Source organism: Glandiceps talaboti, chromosome 6 (assembly GCF_964340395.1).
Source record: "Glandiceps talaboti chromosome 6, keGlaTala1.1, whole genome shotgun sequence".
NCBI classification, from domain to species: Eukaryota; Metazoa; Hemichordata; class Enteropneusta; family Spengelidae; genus Glandiceps; species Glandiceps talaboti.
Window position 1 is genome coordinate 5,693,649 of NC_135554.1, and position 19,453 is coordinate 5,713,101.

Sequence of the window (19,453 nt, forward strand, 5' to 3'; positions counted from 1 at the left end):
ACAAGAGGTCGGAGTTCTATTCAGGGCTAACTTCATTGAATGTCATTATAGTTAGGTTCTTGGTAATAAATTGTGGCTCCAGCCATCGATTTTTTGTCGAGATACGTGAGAAATTCATTACAACGAAGGTACATACAAAGAATGTACCATTATTGGTTATTGTGACGCGGGTTTCCGTCGACGATCTGGTCTTCCAAGTCCAAGTTTCCCAGGTGAAGATAGAAGCACTTGGAACTATGTATGTTTTCAATGTTAGTCACAGTTGTTGAATACTCCAATTAAGTCCTCGAAACAATGATACAAATCACGTGATTTCTTTGTAGTTGTGACACGGGAGAATCATCAGTCAAAAGCCATGGTCAGTAATCCATTGAAGAAGATATGTCCAAGTTCCCACACAGATTTAGTATTGATTTTCGTGAGTAGAAAAGTGAAGCAAGCGAGAGACGATTTTTAACGCGTGACACGACAAGTCGCCGTATACTGTATTATTCAACAAACAAGCAAACTTGGTGAGACATATCGATTAGAACTGCGTGGTAACACAGACATGCTTAGGTCCACATGATAGGTCTCGATCCGATATCCCACAAACACAGCAGGTAATCTCTTTTAGTATTAAAGAATGATTTATCAATTGTCAACATGGTCAATTCACCATGATCGCTTTAGGAACGAAGATAGCGAGTTCTACTTAATCTAGTCATGGCTACTTACGCCTACAAACTAAACTCTTCTTTCCTCGAATATCCGTAAAATAATCCGTGTATGTGTGTGTTAGCAGAGACTGAACTGGTAGGTCGACGCTGCGTTGATACCGAGAGCGTTGATCTCAAACATTGGGCGAGTCCAATAACGACGAGAGGGTATTGTGAATTGCTTCAATGACGCGGTGTGCACGCCCCCACCAGGTTTTAAATTCTCACAATATCGTGTACGTGTTGTAACAAGACGTGCCTTTTGACATAGACACAGATCCTAGCTGTCGGTGTCTTTGACCTGGTCGACTGAACTAAGGGTAGTATTATAACCGTGACTGCAACACCAGGTATATATAGGTAGTTTAGTAACATTGCATAGCTGACACTTGTCTGTCATGTATGTATGTCGATGAGGATGCACACTCCATTTGTGATTCACACCAGTCGGAAACAAACCATGTCTCTGATAAGCAAACACTACCTTAATTTCACACGAAGGCCCTAATTATTTTATTTCCTTTTAACAACACTAACGTAGAAGTAAAAAAGTAATTATTTTTTTAATCAACGACCAACAAAATTATGTGTGACTGGGCAATTATTGAATATTACTTTCAAAATAATGTGACTGATTATTTTCGCACGTTATTGAAATAAGTTATTGGTAAATATAATCCCTCTTTTGAAATGGAAAATGAACAAATACAATAACCCCTCCCGTCCCCTCCCCTGCCCCTCACTCCCCGTATCCCTACCTCCCACTTTGTGATCACTTACTGACCAGTGTTTGGAAATGTGTTATTGACAGTTTAGTGTTTCATTTTGATTCATACATATAATTATATTTATGCAACTAATTTAAAGATGGAATTAATAAAATCTATTACTGACAATATCATCTATGACTTGATATGGATGAATGAAAAGAGGAAACGAACGGTAAAGTTCTCCTTTAGCGAATTATCAAATATTATTCGTAGAATCGTGAATTCGCAGAAGTGGCTTGCATGGGGCATAAACGAGAAATCAACCTTGGGATTCGATTGAACCGAACCCTTGCTTGTTATTGCATATCAGCGTACCTTGTAAGTAATTACGTAACAATGAAATGTAAATTTACAAATCAAATTAGTTCTTTGATATAAATGTAGATGGGTTAGAAACATGCAGGACCTATAGTAACCTTGACATGTACGTGTTGTGAACCCGGAATGTGTTATCCTTGATAGAACTTTTAATTCCGTGTCAAGATAAAATCTACTTGTTGATACGACCACGAACTGTGATGTAGTCGATTCATTGCCCGGGTTTAGTGGTTGACTGTCGGATACTAGGAAACTATTGAGTGTTTAAATCAACAAACAAACAAACAAACACACACGGACGGATTATGTCACAACTTACAATACGTAGTTACGTGTGTGATTCTCTCAACAAGGATGATCTGCCAACTTGGTGTCCTCATGATGAATGTCCTGTAGGTTTGATCCTAAGAACCGCGTTGTCTCTGTTTAAAAGATCTTCAGTCCAACGAGAGACACTTTACTAAAACCGTTTAGACGATATTACATATTATAAAAACTTGAGATAGTTTGTTTTGATCTAGGATCACAGATCCCTGTGAAATGTACACAACTACAGTCGAAGAATAAAGCCGTCACCCACTGGTTGACAGAATAACTCTTTGGTTCACACGTTGCTCTGTTACAAAGTGACATGTGTACATTTCAATGTCCTGTGACATGCTTCGGATCATGGACTACATTTAATAGTTTAAACTGCCTCGTTGGACACCTGTTGACTTTTCTATATGCACACAACTTTATTGGACGGACGCACTGATAACCTTTGGCTGTGTAGTGTATATATCATGAATGTTGACAAGATAGAAGATGAACACATTCTGCATTACGATGTAACTAGCAAAATACATTAATAGCAGCAATTTTTTATTTCATTAAAAAAGAAAAAACTAAATGTTATATGATAACGATCGATACACATATTGTCAATGATATTTGATATAATTTACAAAAGATTACAGCAATAATAAACAAATAAGGGAAGTTGTGTGTTTTGTGTCGTTATCTTAACGACCACTCAAATCGTGTGGTTACTTAATGATTTGAAATGTTTGTTACAGGCTCTTATGTTTTAGAACAAATTTGTTTCTGTCACACATAGGCCTAGCTACATACTATATCTTGCAATAGACACACTCCTTGCGTCCTGGGATAAATGTACTTTCAAGTTATAAATATAATACAAAGTTTACTTGTTAGGCCTAAAAAAGAATTGTGTAGTTTCGATTATAAAAAGCGGGGTAGGTAGATTTTTCAAATTTTTTTTTTTATATTTCTTTTCTATGGATGGATGGATGGATGGATGTGTGAGTGTCTAGTTCAGGTAGTTATGTTTTCTGTTGTTTTCCATATGGTCTCTACGTTATTGGTTTCTTCTCATCGGATGTACAGCGATTACAGATTGGAAGAACTGTTTTGTTTTGTCTTTTTAAATTGATGTCAGTTTCTGCATCCACTTTTTCTAGGGAGACTTCACATACAATTTTCGCGATTTTATTCGAATACGTTAAAAAAAGTATGGGGTAGGCAGTGAAAACTAGATGGGGTCTGGTAACCGGAACCAAACAATTTTTTTAGGCCTCAGCGTGACGCTGCAAGACAAACCTTAGAATGTAAGCAAAGTTTGACAGTCGTAATGTACTGACAGCATATACTACTAACAACGTGTAGGGGTCCATATTGACTTTGTATATCCATATCTTTTCGTTCATCTCTATTTTTTGTGGTATTTTTATTTTTATTTTTTTAAATGTGATTTTCATGATTTTGTAGATCAAACTATCAACTTTAAACAGAGTTTTGATGTTGGCAGTGAAAGCTATGTAGGATGATTTGATAGTCAGTGGACCACTCCACGATTTTATTTTTTTTCCTTATATTGAAAAATATAAAATCTGTATGACGTGGTGACGAGTATATTACCATCATAAAACCTTTTTTTTTTTGTGTAACAACATTGTGAAAAATGTCCTGTGTTTCTTCAGTCACTTTCTGTTGATTTATTGGCCTTGTGCATGGTTGATTTGTTATTCAAGTAACCTGAACCAACGATTGTTCCACTGTTTTCTTCATGTCAATATTTGCATGCATCGCTACCCACAGCCCAGTTGACGGTGTTCATGTAACCTCAGTGTAGGTCACGAAAAGGTAGGTTATAGCGCCACCTGTGGTCATGTCGTGTGTATGTCTTCTCTTCACGTTTCTTCTGTACAGTCACTGTAACATGTTCACATGTATTTTTACATTCTAAATACGAAGCTTTACGTAATGAATTATTTCGTCTATGATATTTGTTTGCTGATTCTTTCTATGTCGAGTGGAAGTGTTCTGAACCAATAAATCGATAAATCCAAATTTTATATAACGTCAAAATCTAAGCTATTGTGCTTAGAATCCATAACTCAGAGAACCATGGCGCCAAACGATTATCTGACACTTCTATAGTATAGGTATAGTTCAAACCAATCAATAGAAACCACACTTAGAATTACTGATTTAATTTTGCCAAGCAACCTAAAATTCACTGGAAACCATTAAGTGAACTTTTGTTTTAGTACGCTCTTTAAGTGGCTATATGCCATTACATATGGGTCATCACGTATTTATTTTGGATTTTAAATTCACAAAACAACCCTACTATGTTAGTATACTTGAAAAAACAAACTAATGCGATACAACATACACTAAAGTCTTGTTTGTAACTTCAAAAATTCAAAACATTAAAAATGTATGAAAAAATTTGTTGTTTTGAGTATAGTAACAAACTTGTTCACTTTTAGCTTTTTGTAATTTATCGAGTCACAAAAACGGATTTACTCAATACTGTTACACATATGTTCGAGGAGGAAAACATAGTAGAGCTGTCTTAAGAATTAAAAAAATCCAAAATAAATACCATATTGTCATCCATATGGTCACTTTTGTTAAAGTGGCCATATGGATGAGAATTTGGTATTTATTTTGGATTTTTATTTGATAAAACAGCTTCACCATGTTTTTCTACTTGAAAAAATAATGTGAAATAACATATACCAAGTCCATGTTCACATCTCAATAAACGGCAAAACATTAAACAATGTGTAAAATGTTTGTTATTGTACGTACAATAACAAACTTTTTACACTTTTTGCATCTTTTTGCAATGTATTGAGTTATGAACATGGATTTGGTATATGTTATTTTGCATTATTTTTTCAAGTAGAAAAACATGGTGAAGCTTTTTTATCAAATAAAAATCCAAAATAAATACCAAATTCTCATCCATATGGCCACTTTAACATTAGGCTCGTCCCCCCAACACACACACCTGTAGCTTCATTTCTCACTGAGTGCATCAGGTAATGAGGACTAGCATCTATTTACAACAATTTATCATTATTGATAAGATGTTGGCGTACACGGAAATAGATAGTTTGATATCGCTATGATATAGTAACAATAGTAACAAGGAAACACAGTCTTGTATTAAAGTAAGATAAACACACTTTAATGGTGAAGAAAAGTAAAAACTAACAGATCTAGAAGTTTTGGACTAAATGACAAATCTTATCCGTTAACAGTGTGAATATATCATTATCATTGTCATTGTTATTGTTATTAGATTTTATTTAAACTCAATACTATTAGACTGTTGAGCTAAAGGCTCTTCTCAGACAGTATGCAGATACAAATACATAATCTATATGATCTATATGTAATCTGAAATATATATATATATATATTGTCTCTCAAATGTTTACAGTATATTATAATACTAATACAATTATTTATCATTATATCGTATACGTCTACTTTTTTCAACCCTGCGGCACAGACTGGCACACAAAATATTGTGGTTTGTTTGTGTCGGTATTTGAATTCGAAGAATTCTATTTAAAGTGCGACTAGGGCATCGTATATTTATCCACTAAAGCAGGAAAACAAGCAAGCAAGCAAGCAAACAAACAAACAAACACACACACACACACACACAAAGCAACACACCAAACAACCAACAAACAAACAAGCAAGTATGAGAACAACTATGAGAAACGAGAATGTGTTACATTGCTACAATGTTGTTATCAACTATCATTTGGCAGTCTGCGTTTTCAATCTGATTCAAAATTATAAAATCAAAATTACATACTATAATCTTTTTAAAACTTCATCTTGATATTTTCAATTTCTCTCTTACAAAAATGTGATTAATAATTTGTAAGGTTTACGGTTTACTGATGACTACTTCGTCTTCCATATCTACTTCTTTCTTGTAAAATTCATCTACTCGTTTGATGACATCAGTCAAAGATGATATGTCGACCTGAAATAATTGTTAAAAAAAAGAAAATTAAGAAATGATAAAATTCTGCTTCGTTCTTTAGATAGTATGACAGCATAAGTTGTCGAACATTTGAATAACAACTAAGTTCTAGTTCTTGTCACGATCTAGTTTCTGTTTAGTCAGTGACATTAAGGATACACTGTGCATCTTGACGATGGTTTGTTGCAAGAACTAATCACAGATAAAGTTGCAAAATCTTCACGAGTATAGTTTTTAATAGATTTAGATTTTATGGAAGTATTGGTGTTTTTTTAAAAGCTTTTTCCTCATCACAAAATTTATGTTATGGAAACAAATACTGATATTTGAGAATTTGTGACTTTTATTCTCTTTACATACACTGCAGTCGACTAGTAAGCAATTAAAATAAGTGTATGCGAAATGTAATGTTTCTTCGTGATTATTTTCATTTATAGTAACACTTCAACGAGATTGATTGTGTATGGGTCCGTGACCGATCACGGCCAATCTATAGGTCACCGATTGTGTATGTCACAATGTTCGAATGACTCATCAGATGTCTACATGTTTTTATTTTACCAAGCGTGTTCAAAAACGACAAAGTTTGGAGAATTCTTCTAGAGTATATGTTATACATCTTTTAAAACTTAATCTTAGTATTTTTAATTTCTCTCTTAGAATATTTTGGTAGGTTTACAGTTTACTGATGACTACTTCGTCTTCCATATCGACTTCTTTCTTGTAAAATTCATCTACTCGTTTGATGACATCAGTCAAAGCTGATATGTCGACCTGAAATAATAAAAACAAAACAAGAACACTAAGAAATGAAAAAAGTCCGGTTTGTCCTTCAGCAAGTACAACAGCCTATTATCCAGAATTTGAACAAAAACCATGTTCTAGATCTTGTCACGATTTGATTTCTCATCATCTGTGTCTGTGATATGAAGGATACACCATGCGTCTTGCAGATGATCTATCAAAATTCTTACAAACATTAATAACATATCAAATTGTAAAACGTTCAACAGTAATGTTTTCATAGATCTAGATTCCAGGGTTATATTATTGTTTATTTTTACATATTATTTCCTCGTCACAAAATGTATATTATGAAAATATATTTTTTTTGAATATGAGAAATATAATGTTTATTCGTGATTCCTTTTTCATTTATAGTAACAGTTCAACGAGATATTGGCTGTGTATGGGTCCGTGACCGATCGCGGCCAACGTCCGAATGATTCAGAAGTGCTTTCAGACATACTAATATATATATCGTGTTCAAAAACTATAAAAACTAAACCACACAATATACATACCCTAAAGAAGCCACTGAATGGCGAATCTAGATCAGCATTCACATAGGTAAGTATTGTTATCGAAAATACTGTTACAATACACATACATAGGTCCATTCTCTTGGATTGACTCTGTGCAAGTAAAGTGGAAAAGCCGAGTTAATACAGAATAAGACAGAAATATAGCACAATCTCTCAATTATAAGACACCAAATTTAAAGTGGCACAAGCGTAGTTTATAACTTTTTTACTCAAGTGAAAATACTTACATAAAACCTTGATTCGACTATTCTATTACAACGTTAATGTCAATGCATGTCTTCTGTGACATTACAATTGTCTTCTGGCATTGTGAGAACAGTTGATTACATAGTAGGGATTTTCACGGCATTTCTTCATACGCATGAACAATTACATCATCAGCTCATGTATAAATTAAGTTTTGATACTGGGTTTCAGTTCAGTCATTTACAAGTGATGGTGACGTAGACATGTGTTTCAGTTAGTAGAATATTACCAGTATGTTTTGAATATGCAGCAAAATTTTACTCCCAAACCATAAAATTCAGCTTGTGTTCCTTTAATAGAACGTCAAGATTGTCAGATATCCACGCACAAATTCTATCTGGGTCTCAAATTGTAACACTATGTCATATGAATGGATCAACAATCTAATGCTATGATGTCTGCCCCATCCATCTCGATGGAGGAATACTTGTGGCGATTGGCCAAGAGGCCAAGAAAACGAACTAAACTACTAGATTTACTCTGAAAATGAGCCCTGTGATTGCCAACATTGAACATTCAAAGACTTTGAATGCTGTTCCTTGAAATTATAGTAACTGCAACAGATGTGTCATGTATTCGTCATGACAGTACCACTATACATCATCATTACGGGTTCTTACTAACATTTATTTTGGCTACATTCGCTTTAATTCGTCAATACCCTACATCCGGGAATGAACCACCTGTTGATTCTGGTGCTGTTAGTCGTTTAAAATAAATAGCGTTAAAGAAAAAAACTGTCTCAACTGTCAAATACTTTTGCGACTGCTTTGTAGGAAACCATGGTGCCTTAACTATGATTGTAAAATGATCACGTGAACACTAACCTGTATGAGAAGAATTCCAAAGAATGAAAAGAAACTCAGTGCTAATAAAAAGATCCATTGCAGTGGATGAATCTTAGATGAGATGGCTTCCTTGATTTGAGAGGAAGCTGTATTAATTTTGAGAACATTGTCCATTATATTACTCTGAAAGAGAATAAAATGATACTTTGGGTTATATCTTAAAGATCGTAGCTATAGGTTTATTCACTAAGACTAATTGTATTTCTATGTTGATACATCTTGAATTTTCGTTCATGGGTTCCGTTTTCAATTTCAGTGAGGTGATTTTCGCCCTCATTGGTCGCATTTAATTACATTCCATTTAAGTTCCATTCTTCATGTGTGCAAAGTTACGGATACTTCAAAGAATGACTTTTTGTTTATATGGGCATCAAAACTATAGTTGTTTGTGATATAGAAATAGCTTTCCTCAGTACTGGCAAACACGTTGCAGGATTACTGTCAAGCTATGGCTGTGTGGGGACGTGCTACATACCCGAGAGTTATTTCAGTAGTGGTGCACGTGTTTTGAAGTTTGAAATGAAGTCTTAATTATTGTAGACGCGGAAATATAAACCTTAAACCTTTACTGTTACTGAATTGAAATGACAATTGTGTTGTCTATGACAATTGTTGTCTATGTTGACTTTGATTACTTGATGTGAACTACACGATATCATGTGTCGTGTGTGGAGAGAACACCGATCTTGTGAGTCGAGTTCTAAGAGTTTCTATATTTCTGTTATTGTAATGTCGAAGAATGAACTGTTTTTATTCATTTTTTATAATCACATTATTGTCTTTGGAAAAACCTTTAGCCAATACATGCAACAAAAAAACTTCTAGAACGAATAGTTATTAACGGATATCAGTTAAAAGAAGACGAAGCGACAACACATACAGTAAAACATTACTGAGGGATAAAAATACTCAGGCTGTCATTCATAGAGACTTGACAACCGCTGTAGGTCTTTGAAAAAATACATTTACAACCACAGCTTGCAGTCATTTACCAGATCCTTCTGTACAGATTTTTAAATACAATAGATCACAGTGAATAGTCATGGGTATTGTTAATTCAAACTCTTTTGTACGTAGATGGTCCGAAAGTATTCGATAGTATAACCTATTGATATGCAAATTAAATTTGGTGAGCTAATATGCCACCCATAATGCACTGCAACTTTAGTTTGAAGAGTTACTACCAAACACACAAGTTTTCTGCCTATATGTACATGTGTCATTGACAGACTATTTATATTTAAATTAATATTATTTCATGCAAAACATGTGGAACTTTGTGGATGTGACTTTTCAACTATTTTTGGAAACAATTAAAATTATCTTTGTAGCCTATTGCCACAGTAGACAGACTTTTGAAGTCTCCGAACTGGTCAGTCAGTTCTCCATACATCGGGGTATGCTCTGGTTTTTCTGCAAATCGAATAAATCTTTCGCCTTTTACTAAAGATTTCCGTGCAGAGGAACAACAAATGAGTTTTTAACAATTTTTGAAAGCCCTACATTGTAGGGTGATAATGAAATAAAGATTAGAACTGTACATGTAAATACTTCAGAAGTATCTGCCGAAAGTATAACAGTTGATGTATTCTCCAAATAAATTCCGTCAAAAGGAAAACCTATTGACAGACAATTGTGACCTAAAATGTTGAGATATAATAAGAACACCTCCATCCCCAAGCAGTACTGCTAATATCGACTATGGAGAATCTCACAAGAAGATCTCACATCAATAGAATCGTTAGTAATTCAAACAGTAAATTAGACATGATTAAGCGTACTTTAGGTTATAATTCTCCTCAGAATGTCAGTAAGATCTTATACACTGCTTTAATTAGGAGTGGTCTTGAGTTTTGTAGTTGTTTGTGGGCTGGCACACCCAGATGTTAGAAGGGGTACAGAGAAGGGCTACCAAGTTTATTCTACATTATCCCGACCTAAATGATAAAGATAGGCTTACTCAACTAAATCTTTTACCCTTAACGACAAAAGGGAAATGGCAGACTTGACACTTCTTTATAAATGTAAATTTGGGTACAAAGACATCAAACTAGATGACTTTATCCACTTTAATTCAGTTGAACGGGATTACCCCCAACACAAGGTTTTCGACTGATAAACTTAAACTCAAAGGGCAATTTAGCCAGACAGAGTCTTTTTAAAAAATTCATATTTTAATAGAATTGTACCCCTCTGGAATCTGCTCAGTCACGATATTAGACATGCGGAGAGTGTCTCTGCTTTTAGATCTGAACTTTCATCGTTTTATCACCAGAAATTTATGAATTCTTTTGAACCATCTGTTTTTTGTACATAGTCGTCTATTTGTAAATGTGGTGACTGCAAAACTTGTTGATTTCAATGTCTTTGTTATCATTTTCTGTGTTTGCAAATTTGCTCTTTTAATTTATTTTAGTTAATAAAAAAGCACCTGTTTGTTCATTCCATTCACAGGCTATGTTTTGTGATTTAGTTGTATTTTTATTGTTTGCTAGTTACTACTTTTTTGTAATATGTATTTTTTTTCTGCCTTGTCTAGTTCCATTGTTAATATTTTTTCATTATTGTGTAAATCACCTTTTGCCTGTGATGAAGAGTAATAAATAAAAAAAAATAAAAAAAGACATATGCCGATGAGACCATAGACTCTTCACCTGGTGGAGGATTTATGATGAGATTAAGATGGTATACTATTTTAGGGCAGTTGTACTAACATTTTATTTTTAAAAAGGTAGTGAGGAAACATCAATTTTAACCTTAGCCCTGTTACATGCATTACTCAAAAGTATGGGCGCAAGAAAGCCTGCACTCTTTTAACTAGTAACGAGTTACTTATTTTTTTTCCCAGAACTTCACTATACATCTTCACCCGTCACGAATTCTCAAGACGAATTTACGAAACAAACACCAGAAGAGCGTGATCCCAATGCACGATCGTCCTCTCCCGGTCATGATCAGCATTATGGTTATTCCGAACTTTATGCAACCACCGGGCAAGACGACGAAGAAGGCGATCAAGCGACAACACGTCTCATTGAAAGAGATACCTATGAAACGCAGAGAAAGGAGTCTGATTCCGAAAACCCGCTCCAAGAAACGGAATGTCTTATGCTGTCCGAGGCCGAGCGTCATAGTCAGATTACCGAGAATAATGAACAGCGCCACCAACCAACTGAGAGAGATTTGAGAAGTACTCCTGGACTTGACGATCCTATATGTACATTTCGAATGGAGATCTCGCACAAGGCGATGGCATTTCGAACAACTCGGGCCATCCACATGATAGTTAAACTCAAAATAAATCCGTATAAATGTTTGATATACAGGTTAATATCACATGTTAACCTAAAATAACATAAACATATTATCTGTTTCCTTGGATGACCTCCAAATTCGTATTATCAATTTAAAAAGACTAGGAACAAACTCTCACATAACAAAATTTGGATATATATATATATATATATATATATATATATTAAGAACTTTGGTTTTCATGGTCGATTAGGGAAATTGCTTCCAACACACAATCTACCGCAATAGCGTGATGGAGAGTTTTAGCAAGCAGATGTTATATATGTATATCATTTAACAAGCAATAGACTCAAGTACTTAGTACAAGACTCTGTCAGAAATGAGATCAGGACTACTATAAGATATACTAGTATATGTTTACTGTAAATATACTTACCATTATTATCTTGTCGACTTCATTATTTTCACAGGCCTCGCGTACGTAACCTATGACCTAGGATAAAATAAACATATCTCAACGTTTATATGGTGATAACAATTTAGCGACGTCATCTGGAAAAGTTTGCCAACTTCGATGAAAGTTTTCGGGGGTAATTTATAGACGTCGATTAATTAAGACAAATGCTGTTAGATGAAAGCATAGAAAGTGTCTATTCAGACATATTTAATATCAATTTAGAAAACTCGTTTTAAAAGTATACATTACAATCATTGTGGAAGTATCGTGTTCTGTGGAAGTACTACGTAGTTGACTCGCTGCAATACCACAAAAGTCAAACCGAGCAGAAAATGATAACGGAATCCCGACCACTTTCATATCTGACGTCATTTTCTGTTTACTAAGCTAACAAAAGTGAGGAAGAAGTAATGTCACAGTGTTGAAGACAACGTTATAGATAGAAGTCAACCTGTGACGTCATAGAATATATTACATACCTTCCAAAGAGACCGTGTGCTAGTTTTCTCGTTTGACCGATTTTGAATTTCCAGCAAACTACCGAGAGTTGCATCCTTGACAGCTCTATAGACCTAAAAAGACACGTTTATACATCGCGAAAAAGAATGAATAAATCATAAGAATATATACACATCATTAATAAATAATTTTCTACAAACTTTTTCATTATATCAATGGGTGTGTAGCTGTAACTGGAAAAAATATTGTTGATTTAATCTTTGTTCTCAGTTCCGACGTCGTCATTCAGCTAATCAGACGGAAACACCTTATATGTAGACTAGTTACTATACGTGCAGTCATTCTATATGATCTCCTCTAATGCATAGTCAAACAGACACAATTGTATCAAAAATCTAGCTAAATCTCGTACTGGGGAAGGGATGAACAGCGCATGTCAGTAGTAATCCATCACACACACTGACAGGTGGTTGTCATTGGTTGATTCGTTCAGTTACACATAAATTAAACCTCCACTTTTGAAAGTGACATGAGGAATGTTTGAATGTAAGTGACGTCATCACGTTTAATCAATGCTCCAATAAAATAAACCATGACTGTTGGTGGTAAAAACGGAATGTTATGATACAGTGCTAGAGAAATCTATTTGACTATATGTATCATGTATAGGACTAGACTAGAAGCAAAAATTCATAACATTTACTAGTAAAATGTGCTTCAGCCCATCTATATTATTCAAGGGGGGGGGGATGTCAACGAAAAATAGCGAATGTCAGAGCTACTGGGGTTGTCATGGAAATTATGTACATTTTAACATTTACAAAAAAATGTGTGCACTTTTCACAAGGGAGTTTGCAGTCATTATATTAGTATATAATATTCTATTTCAGGTACTGAGGATTAATGGACTTACCTTTATTTTAGATACACTGTCTGTTTTCATTTGTGACGCCAGATGCAACATCTGATCCAGCAAACTGACTTGAAGAATTAGATTATTAGTAAATGCGTTCTGCTTCTCTACTGATGCTTGAAAAGTAAATCCAAACGTAACGCTACAATATAGTAAAATGAAAAGACAGAAATGAAACATGTTGTCTATAGTCAGAGTGATATTTGCATCCTATCATGATTATGTTTGAATTATATAAAGATATATTCGCATCATATAAAGACATGGCCACCTCATATACCAACTAATGGTGTACTTGTATACAGTAATAAAATGTTCGCATCATATAAAGATTAGTTTACATCATATAATGATATGTTCACATCAGATAATGTCACTCACTTATAATATTTTATTTACATCGCAAGGCATCACGGATACTTTTGGCTGAGAGATCACAATACACAATGTGACCCGTCGATCGTCATCATATGACCTCATGACAGGTGATATGAATGAAAGTCTCACGATTAAGTAATTTGGATAGCAGGTGAAGATTTACACGTGATCAATTATATGATAATATAATTATTTTTATAATAATCTCACACGCTGAAATGTAACAGTTCATTGAAAATAGTTGTAGCAATAGAGTAATAGAGTAAAATTAATTATTTTAACTGAAAAGTTATAGGAAGTGAAATCTAACGAAAATGATTGTAATAACATGGTTAGGGTTTAACGCTTTCATTTCTATATATATAGCAGGAAACGTGCACTTACGCGTAAACCAAACCCGCCGGTACAAGGAAACAGGCTGAAATGAAAAATAATAATAACACAATTTAATGATTGATGGTATTTTTGTAAACTGTAGAATTCATATGCAGTCAATTGGCATAGTATGACATGTTGGTTGAAATGAGCGTGAAGTCTATGTTTATAAGACGACGTTCTTGCCCGCTTTGGACTTCGCAGTACATCGTGCAGTCCCTAAGATGTTAACCAGCTTAGTACTCAATCGCTAAATTTGATAATTATGATTGTCATTACCAGTAGAATTATTCAACTTGATAGCGATACTTGCAGAAGAAAGCCAACAAATTATGAAACTCACTGAATCGGTTACGACTATGGCAGATCTACTATCGGCAAACTATAACACACACAAGCAAAAATTAACACATGTTTGCGACTTGTTGATATACTAAGCTGTGATCAAAGAATGTACGTTGATGTATGAAAGTGTTTCTGATTAAACACCATAGTAATAAGAGACACTATCTTGATTACATGGTGCAAAGGCACCACATCACTATCACAGAATTGATAGTTTTAGCATGTGTCTATCTCGGTTTGACGATAACACACTTTCCGTACGTATTACACATGTAAGTGAATTTGTGGTTTACACTTACCTAGAGCGTCATTGATGTTTGGTATACCGCTTGTAAACATATATGGTGGCCAAAAGTATTCTATCATATGTTTGTATGTGTAGAGTAGAAAGGGACACAGTGCTAGGGAGATAATTGATGGTAGCGAGATAACGACGAGTTCCATAGGTTTGTTGAAAAATGCATTCATGTCTTCTAATATAACGATGTCTCCTTGGGTTAAAACTGTAAGATAAACAAAGTAAATTTTTCTACCTTTAGTTTTCGTTTTGTAAAAATACCAAAATCGCTAAGTGCTATAACCGTGACGGCTTTGTACATCTCATAAGTTAGATACAATATTTCCGAATAAGAAGTGAATGCCGCGTGTAAACTCAATATTCCTAGATTTTTTTGCGCCAGGTGAACGAGAGTAAAAGTATTCGAGTCTGATACTTAAACAACGTAGGTTGTACTGTAAGTTTGCTACAAATTTCACATCTTATTGAAGCTGTATATAGAAAAAGCAAACTTTTACACTAAATGTTACATATATTCAGACGTTTCATTTACAGTGCATATCCATAGCAACCAATCTTCCAGTAAGAAAGGGTTGAACGTTGTAAACAACGTTGAAGCAAAGGTTCCCAACATTAAATTCTGACATGTTCGTTCACTTGATATACCGCCACCAACGACGAAAACCGACAATCACTATAGCTTTGCTAGCTGTTGCTAGGTTGAACATCATTTATCACTAAGCCTACTTTGTTTGTATATTTAATGATGTCGATTGAGGTGAAACCTACGTGTTTGTTTTTGGAGTGACAGGTCTCCACCTAACTCAAGCACATCAGTTAACGACGTCGGAGCTGTTACATTAGCACGTTGCCTCTTCTTTTTGTATCGTCGCCACTGTGCTGGTATCATCAGGAACAATAACCCTGTAATAGAAAGTTAACGCACAGGGGTCACAAAAGGTCATATTCTGGCGTCATATACGATGTACATGTCGTCTGCTACAGTACAGTACCCTCATCATGGTTCTGACTAAATACTATATTGTAGTAGAAAATTGTGGCGATTAAACGAGGTATAAAGTTTGGTAAGACTTGCAACAATGTTTAATGTTATAAACACAATAAAGATAACATACAACACCACCCCCTAATACGGTGTCACACTCTACTCCTTATTTGGTTAAAAGATGTAAGCAGTACAGAGTAACATGGATAGAAACACTGCTACTATTAACAACAGACGCATGATAGAACTGTACATGTATGAAAACGTTCAAACATCCGGCCAACTTTACAGGTCCTGGTGACTACACAAACCATATATAGAATGGAACACTATCTCAGTCAGAGATCAATTTCTGCTTATCTTTCTAGTTTTTATCCAATGTCTATTTGTTTACTAGTATCTTACAAAAGAAATTCACTTAACTTCGCCCACAAAATATGTTTCACAAATGTATTTTTATCTTGGTGCATACAGTATTGGTAGATAAAGGACAACGTTTGACTCTATGACTTTTACTACCCAACCCATTACAGTAGAAAAGAAAAGTTTATTATGACAATACTGTTTTTCAGACTTCAATGACTTCAGTTGGTAACAATGTAATAATACAAATGTGTATCGTGGCACATACACGTACGGTTTCGACAAGGTTAGGTCAAATTGGCTGTAAAATAAGACCTTGTCATTATCATTGAACTTGATAACATGCATGGTCATGTGGTAAATGCCCTGTAATCTCTTGATCCCGGAAAAATCATTGGAAGGAAGTCACGTTCAGTTAAGATTCGAGATATATATATAAGGAAAAAGTTGTAACAGTTTCGGAAGGGTAATTATTTATATCGACGTCAGCATGATGAATGGGGTTGATCTATTTTTGAACACATATAAATCCGTTTCGAAAAGGAAACTGTGTCATAAATGATTGAAAGCGACACACACACTGAGTTTAAATGCTTTAAAAATGAAAAGTAAATACATTTGTACTTAAATACAACTGAGGTTAAACTATTCCAGTGTCAACTTCTGGCGTTGCTAATACAGTTAATCACATAATTGACAACATTTTTAGAATTATTATACATTTTATATTAAATTGTCACAGGAACGTTTAATGCATTTTTCATAAATAAAAGGTTTGAGTTCTGACAAATGACACGTGATGGTTAAATATGCCTCAATAAGTGGAATATTATAGGTACATTTCCATATACAGTATACCCCCTCGCCCAACAACAACAACAACAACAACAACAACAACAACAACAACAACAACATCATCATCATCATCATCATCATCATCATCATCAACTTATACGTCTTTGCGATTCGAAATTGTGATTTCTATTTCTACATTCCATTTCTTCGGGTTCGTATTAAAACAGTGAAAACGTGGATATATTGATGGGTGTTTTTTTTTCTATCATTTCGTCACAGTCGTTGGAAATCTATTTGTCTGTTCTAAACTACTGAAGATTTCTCTTTGTGAAATGAGCCTGTTAATTGTTACTCTACAGTTATCGATCAGTCTGGTCAATCGTTATATATGATGGCAATCGTTATATTATGATGGGCTTTCAAATGATGACTTCATACACACACATTCGTCAAGTATATATCCCGATACATGATACAGAAATAATTTCGTGATAAATATAAATTTGAAACTGAATAGCAATGGGTATTCTAAGACACATCTCCTATTATCATTACAGTGTGTCTATCCATACGTGATTTCCATGCCTCTACGTTACTCTCTCAATAGAGCAGATTACATGACTTGTACAAGAGGAACTGGCAACATCCGATTTTAGTAAAGAAAATAAATACGATAGATGATTTTTATAGGATCACTGGCAAAGTTTATAGTTTTTTTGGGTGATATACTTTTCCTAGCATAATATTATATCTGTATATTGTAATTTCTGAAGCATACCTACGACCACCATTTACTATTGCCAGAACTGAAACCTGGTATTGAGATACAATGCATGAATGGTTCGATAACGTGACACCGTGAATTTATTAGTGATACAGCCATGCATGATATTACGCATACTTCACACGTACGAATCAAGTTATCATGGAAACGCCCACTATCCCATCAAATACATTGTATGACTAAAACGCCAGAGCACGATTTTAATATCAGCGAAGGCCTACAACGCCATTAACGTAATAGTTAAATCTATGCTTTATATATGCATGATATGTATCTTCACTTAAAGTAAAAATGTGTGAATGTAGTTTGTGTACGGATATTTGCAATGTGTTTACATTGCAAATCGAAGAATACTTGTACTGAAAGCAGTAAGTACACACTAGCTCCTCCTTAACCCGTCATTAGTGTGTTTTTTAAAAATCGTTATTTTCTTATGTATTGACTCAAGAACTCGTGAGAACAGAAGGCTGGTGCTTAGCGTAACGTTATTATTCGGCTTATTGTACCATTGTCCTTGCGTATGTCACATTCGTATAGATAATCGATGTTGCTTCACGCGTAGTTATAATTCCTAATTTGTAACACAAGTACTTTCAATGTCTGTCTCTGTCTGTCTGTCTGTCGTAATAACATTTCTTAACATGTACTCTACCTGAGATGATCAAAACAACTCCTAAAATTGGTGGTAGGATAAATTCCATGGTTGTTGGCATTGCCATCATTGGACCCGATTCGCCCGACGCTGCAGGTGTTGACACCATTGTACTGTTATGAGAGAGAGAGAGAGAGAGAGAGAGAGAGAGAGAGAGAGAGAGAGAGAGAGAGAGAGAGAGAGAGAGAGAGAGAGAGAGAGAGAGAGGAGAGAGAGAGAGAGAGAGAGAGAGAGAGAGAGAGAGAGAGAGAGAGAGAGAGAGAGAGAGAGAGAGAGAGAGAGAGAGAAAGAACTCTGTTAAACTTTACATGTAACGTTTGTCTATTACTGTAGTGGTAAAATGAGGAACAAATGATAGAAGTTAATAACATCAAATAACAGATTACTTTTCACTCACTTACTTAAACAAACTTGCATGAATCAAAATGTACATGAAGGAGTTTAGATACAGATAGAGTTTACTTACATTTACGCCCTACTGTACGATCTGGTATTATAGATACTAGTAACACGCTGTCCTAAACACATATAAATGTCATGTCTAGGTATACATACTATTACAATATACAAAATACATTCACGAACGAGGCAAGTTTTCATACTACGTAATTCGTTTAACAAAGGTCCTAATCACTAAAAATTAGAAGCTTCCCTCTATCACTCTCGGTTTCTCCGCCTATTACGGGTTTAAAGACACCCAATGTAGATATATCGTGACGTCTGGCAAATGAAACAAATACGTACTAACCTCAGCGTACCAGTAAAATATTACAATACGAACTGTTGTGAAGGACGTACTTCTGTTTACCAGCGGCAATACAACTGATGCTGATAGTATAGTATAGGACTTGACTCGTGTGACCACAAAGGGACGTACGCTATATACATG

The 19,453-nt window shown here is 34.7% G+C and overlaps 1 protein-coding gene and 1 non-coding gene across 3 annotated transcripts; one reads left to right on the forward strand and one right to left on the reverse strand.

Annotated features, from left to right (window-relative positions):
• Window positions 1–5,338: 5,338 nt before the first annotated feature.
• On the reverse strand, window positions 5,339–19,453 carry LOC144436576 (uncharacterized). Of its 2 annotated transcripts, none has more exons than XM_078125397.1 (12): window positions 19,313–19,453; window positions 18,565–18,677; window positions 15,754–15,888; window positions 14,987–15,190; window positions 14,352–14,385; window positions 13,590–13,731; window positions 12,697–12,789; window positions 12,197–12,253; window positions 8,485–8,628; window positions 7,391–7,501; window positions 6,766–6,860; window positions 5,339–6,086 (listed from the first exon to the last, which is right to left on the reverse strand). In XM_078125397.1, exons 2-12 carry the CDS (start codon window positions 18,671–18,673, stop codon window positions 6,068–6,070), a joined length of 1,143 nt encoding a protein of 380 aa, XP_077981523.1. In that variant the 5' UTR covers window positions 18,674–18,677; window positions 19,313–19,453; the 3' UTR covers window positions 5,339–6,067. The 2 variants fall into 2 exon arrangements, with proteins under 2 accessions (XP_077981523.1, XP_077981524.1); XM_078125398.1 differs by lacking the exon at window positions 19,313–19,453 and adding an exon at window positions 19,031–19,144.
• On the forward strand, window positions 9,905–10,019 carry LOC144437090 (U5 spliceosomal RNA). The gene has a single exon (XR_013480988.1). It is a non-coding gene; the product is annotated as a U5 spliceosomal RNA (small nuclear RNA).

Excerpts from the sequence above, each read along its gene's own strand:
- LOC144436576 (XM_078125397.1), bottom strand. The coding sequence starts at position 18,673 with ATGGTGTCAACACCTGCAGCGTCGGGCGAATCGGGTCCAATGATGGCA. Across the intron at positions 15,191-15,753 it reads GTCACTCCAAAAACAAACAC|TTTTAACCCAAGGAGACATC; the intron begins GTAGGTTTCACC and ends TTTATCTTACAG. Across the intron at positions 13,732-14,351 it reads CCGGCGGGTTTGGTTTACGC|CGTTACGTTTGGATTTACTT; the intron begins GTAAGTGCACGT and ends ACTATATTGTAG.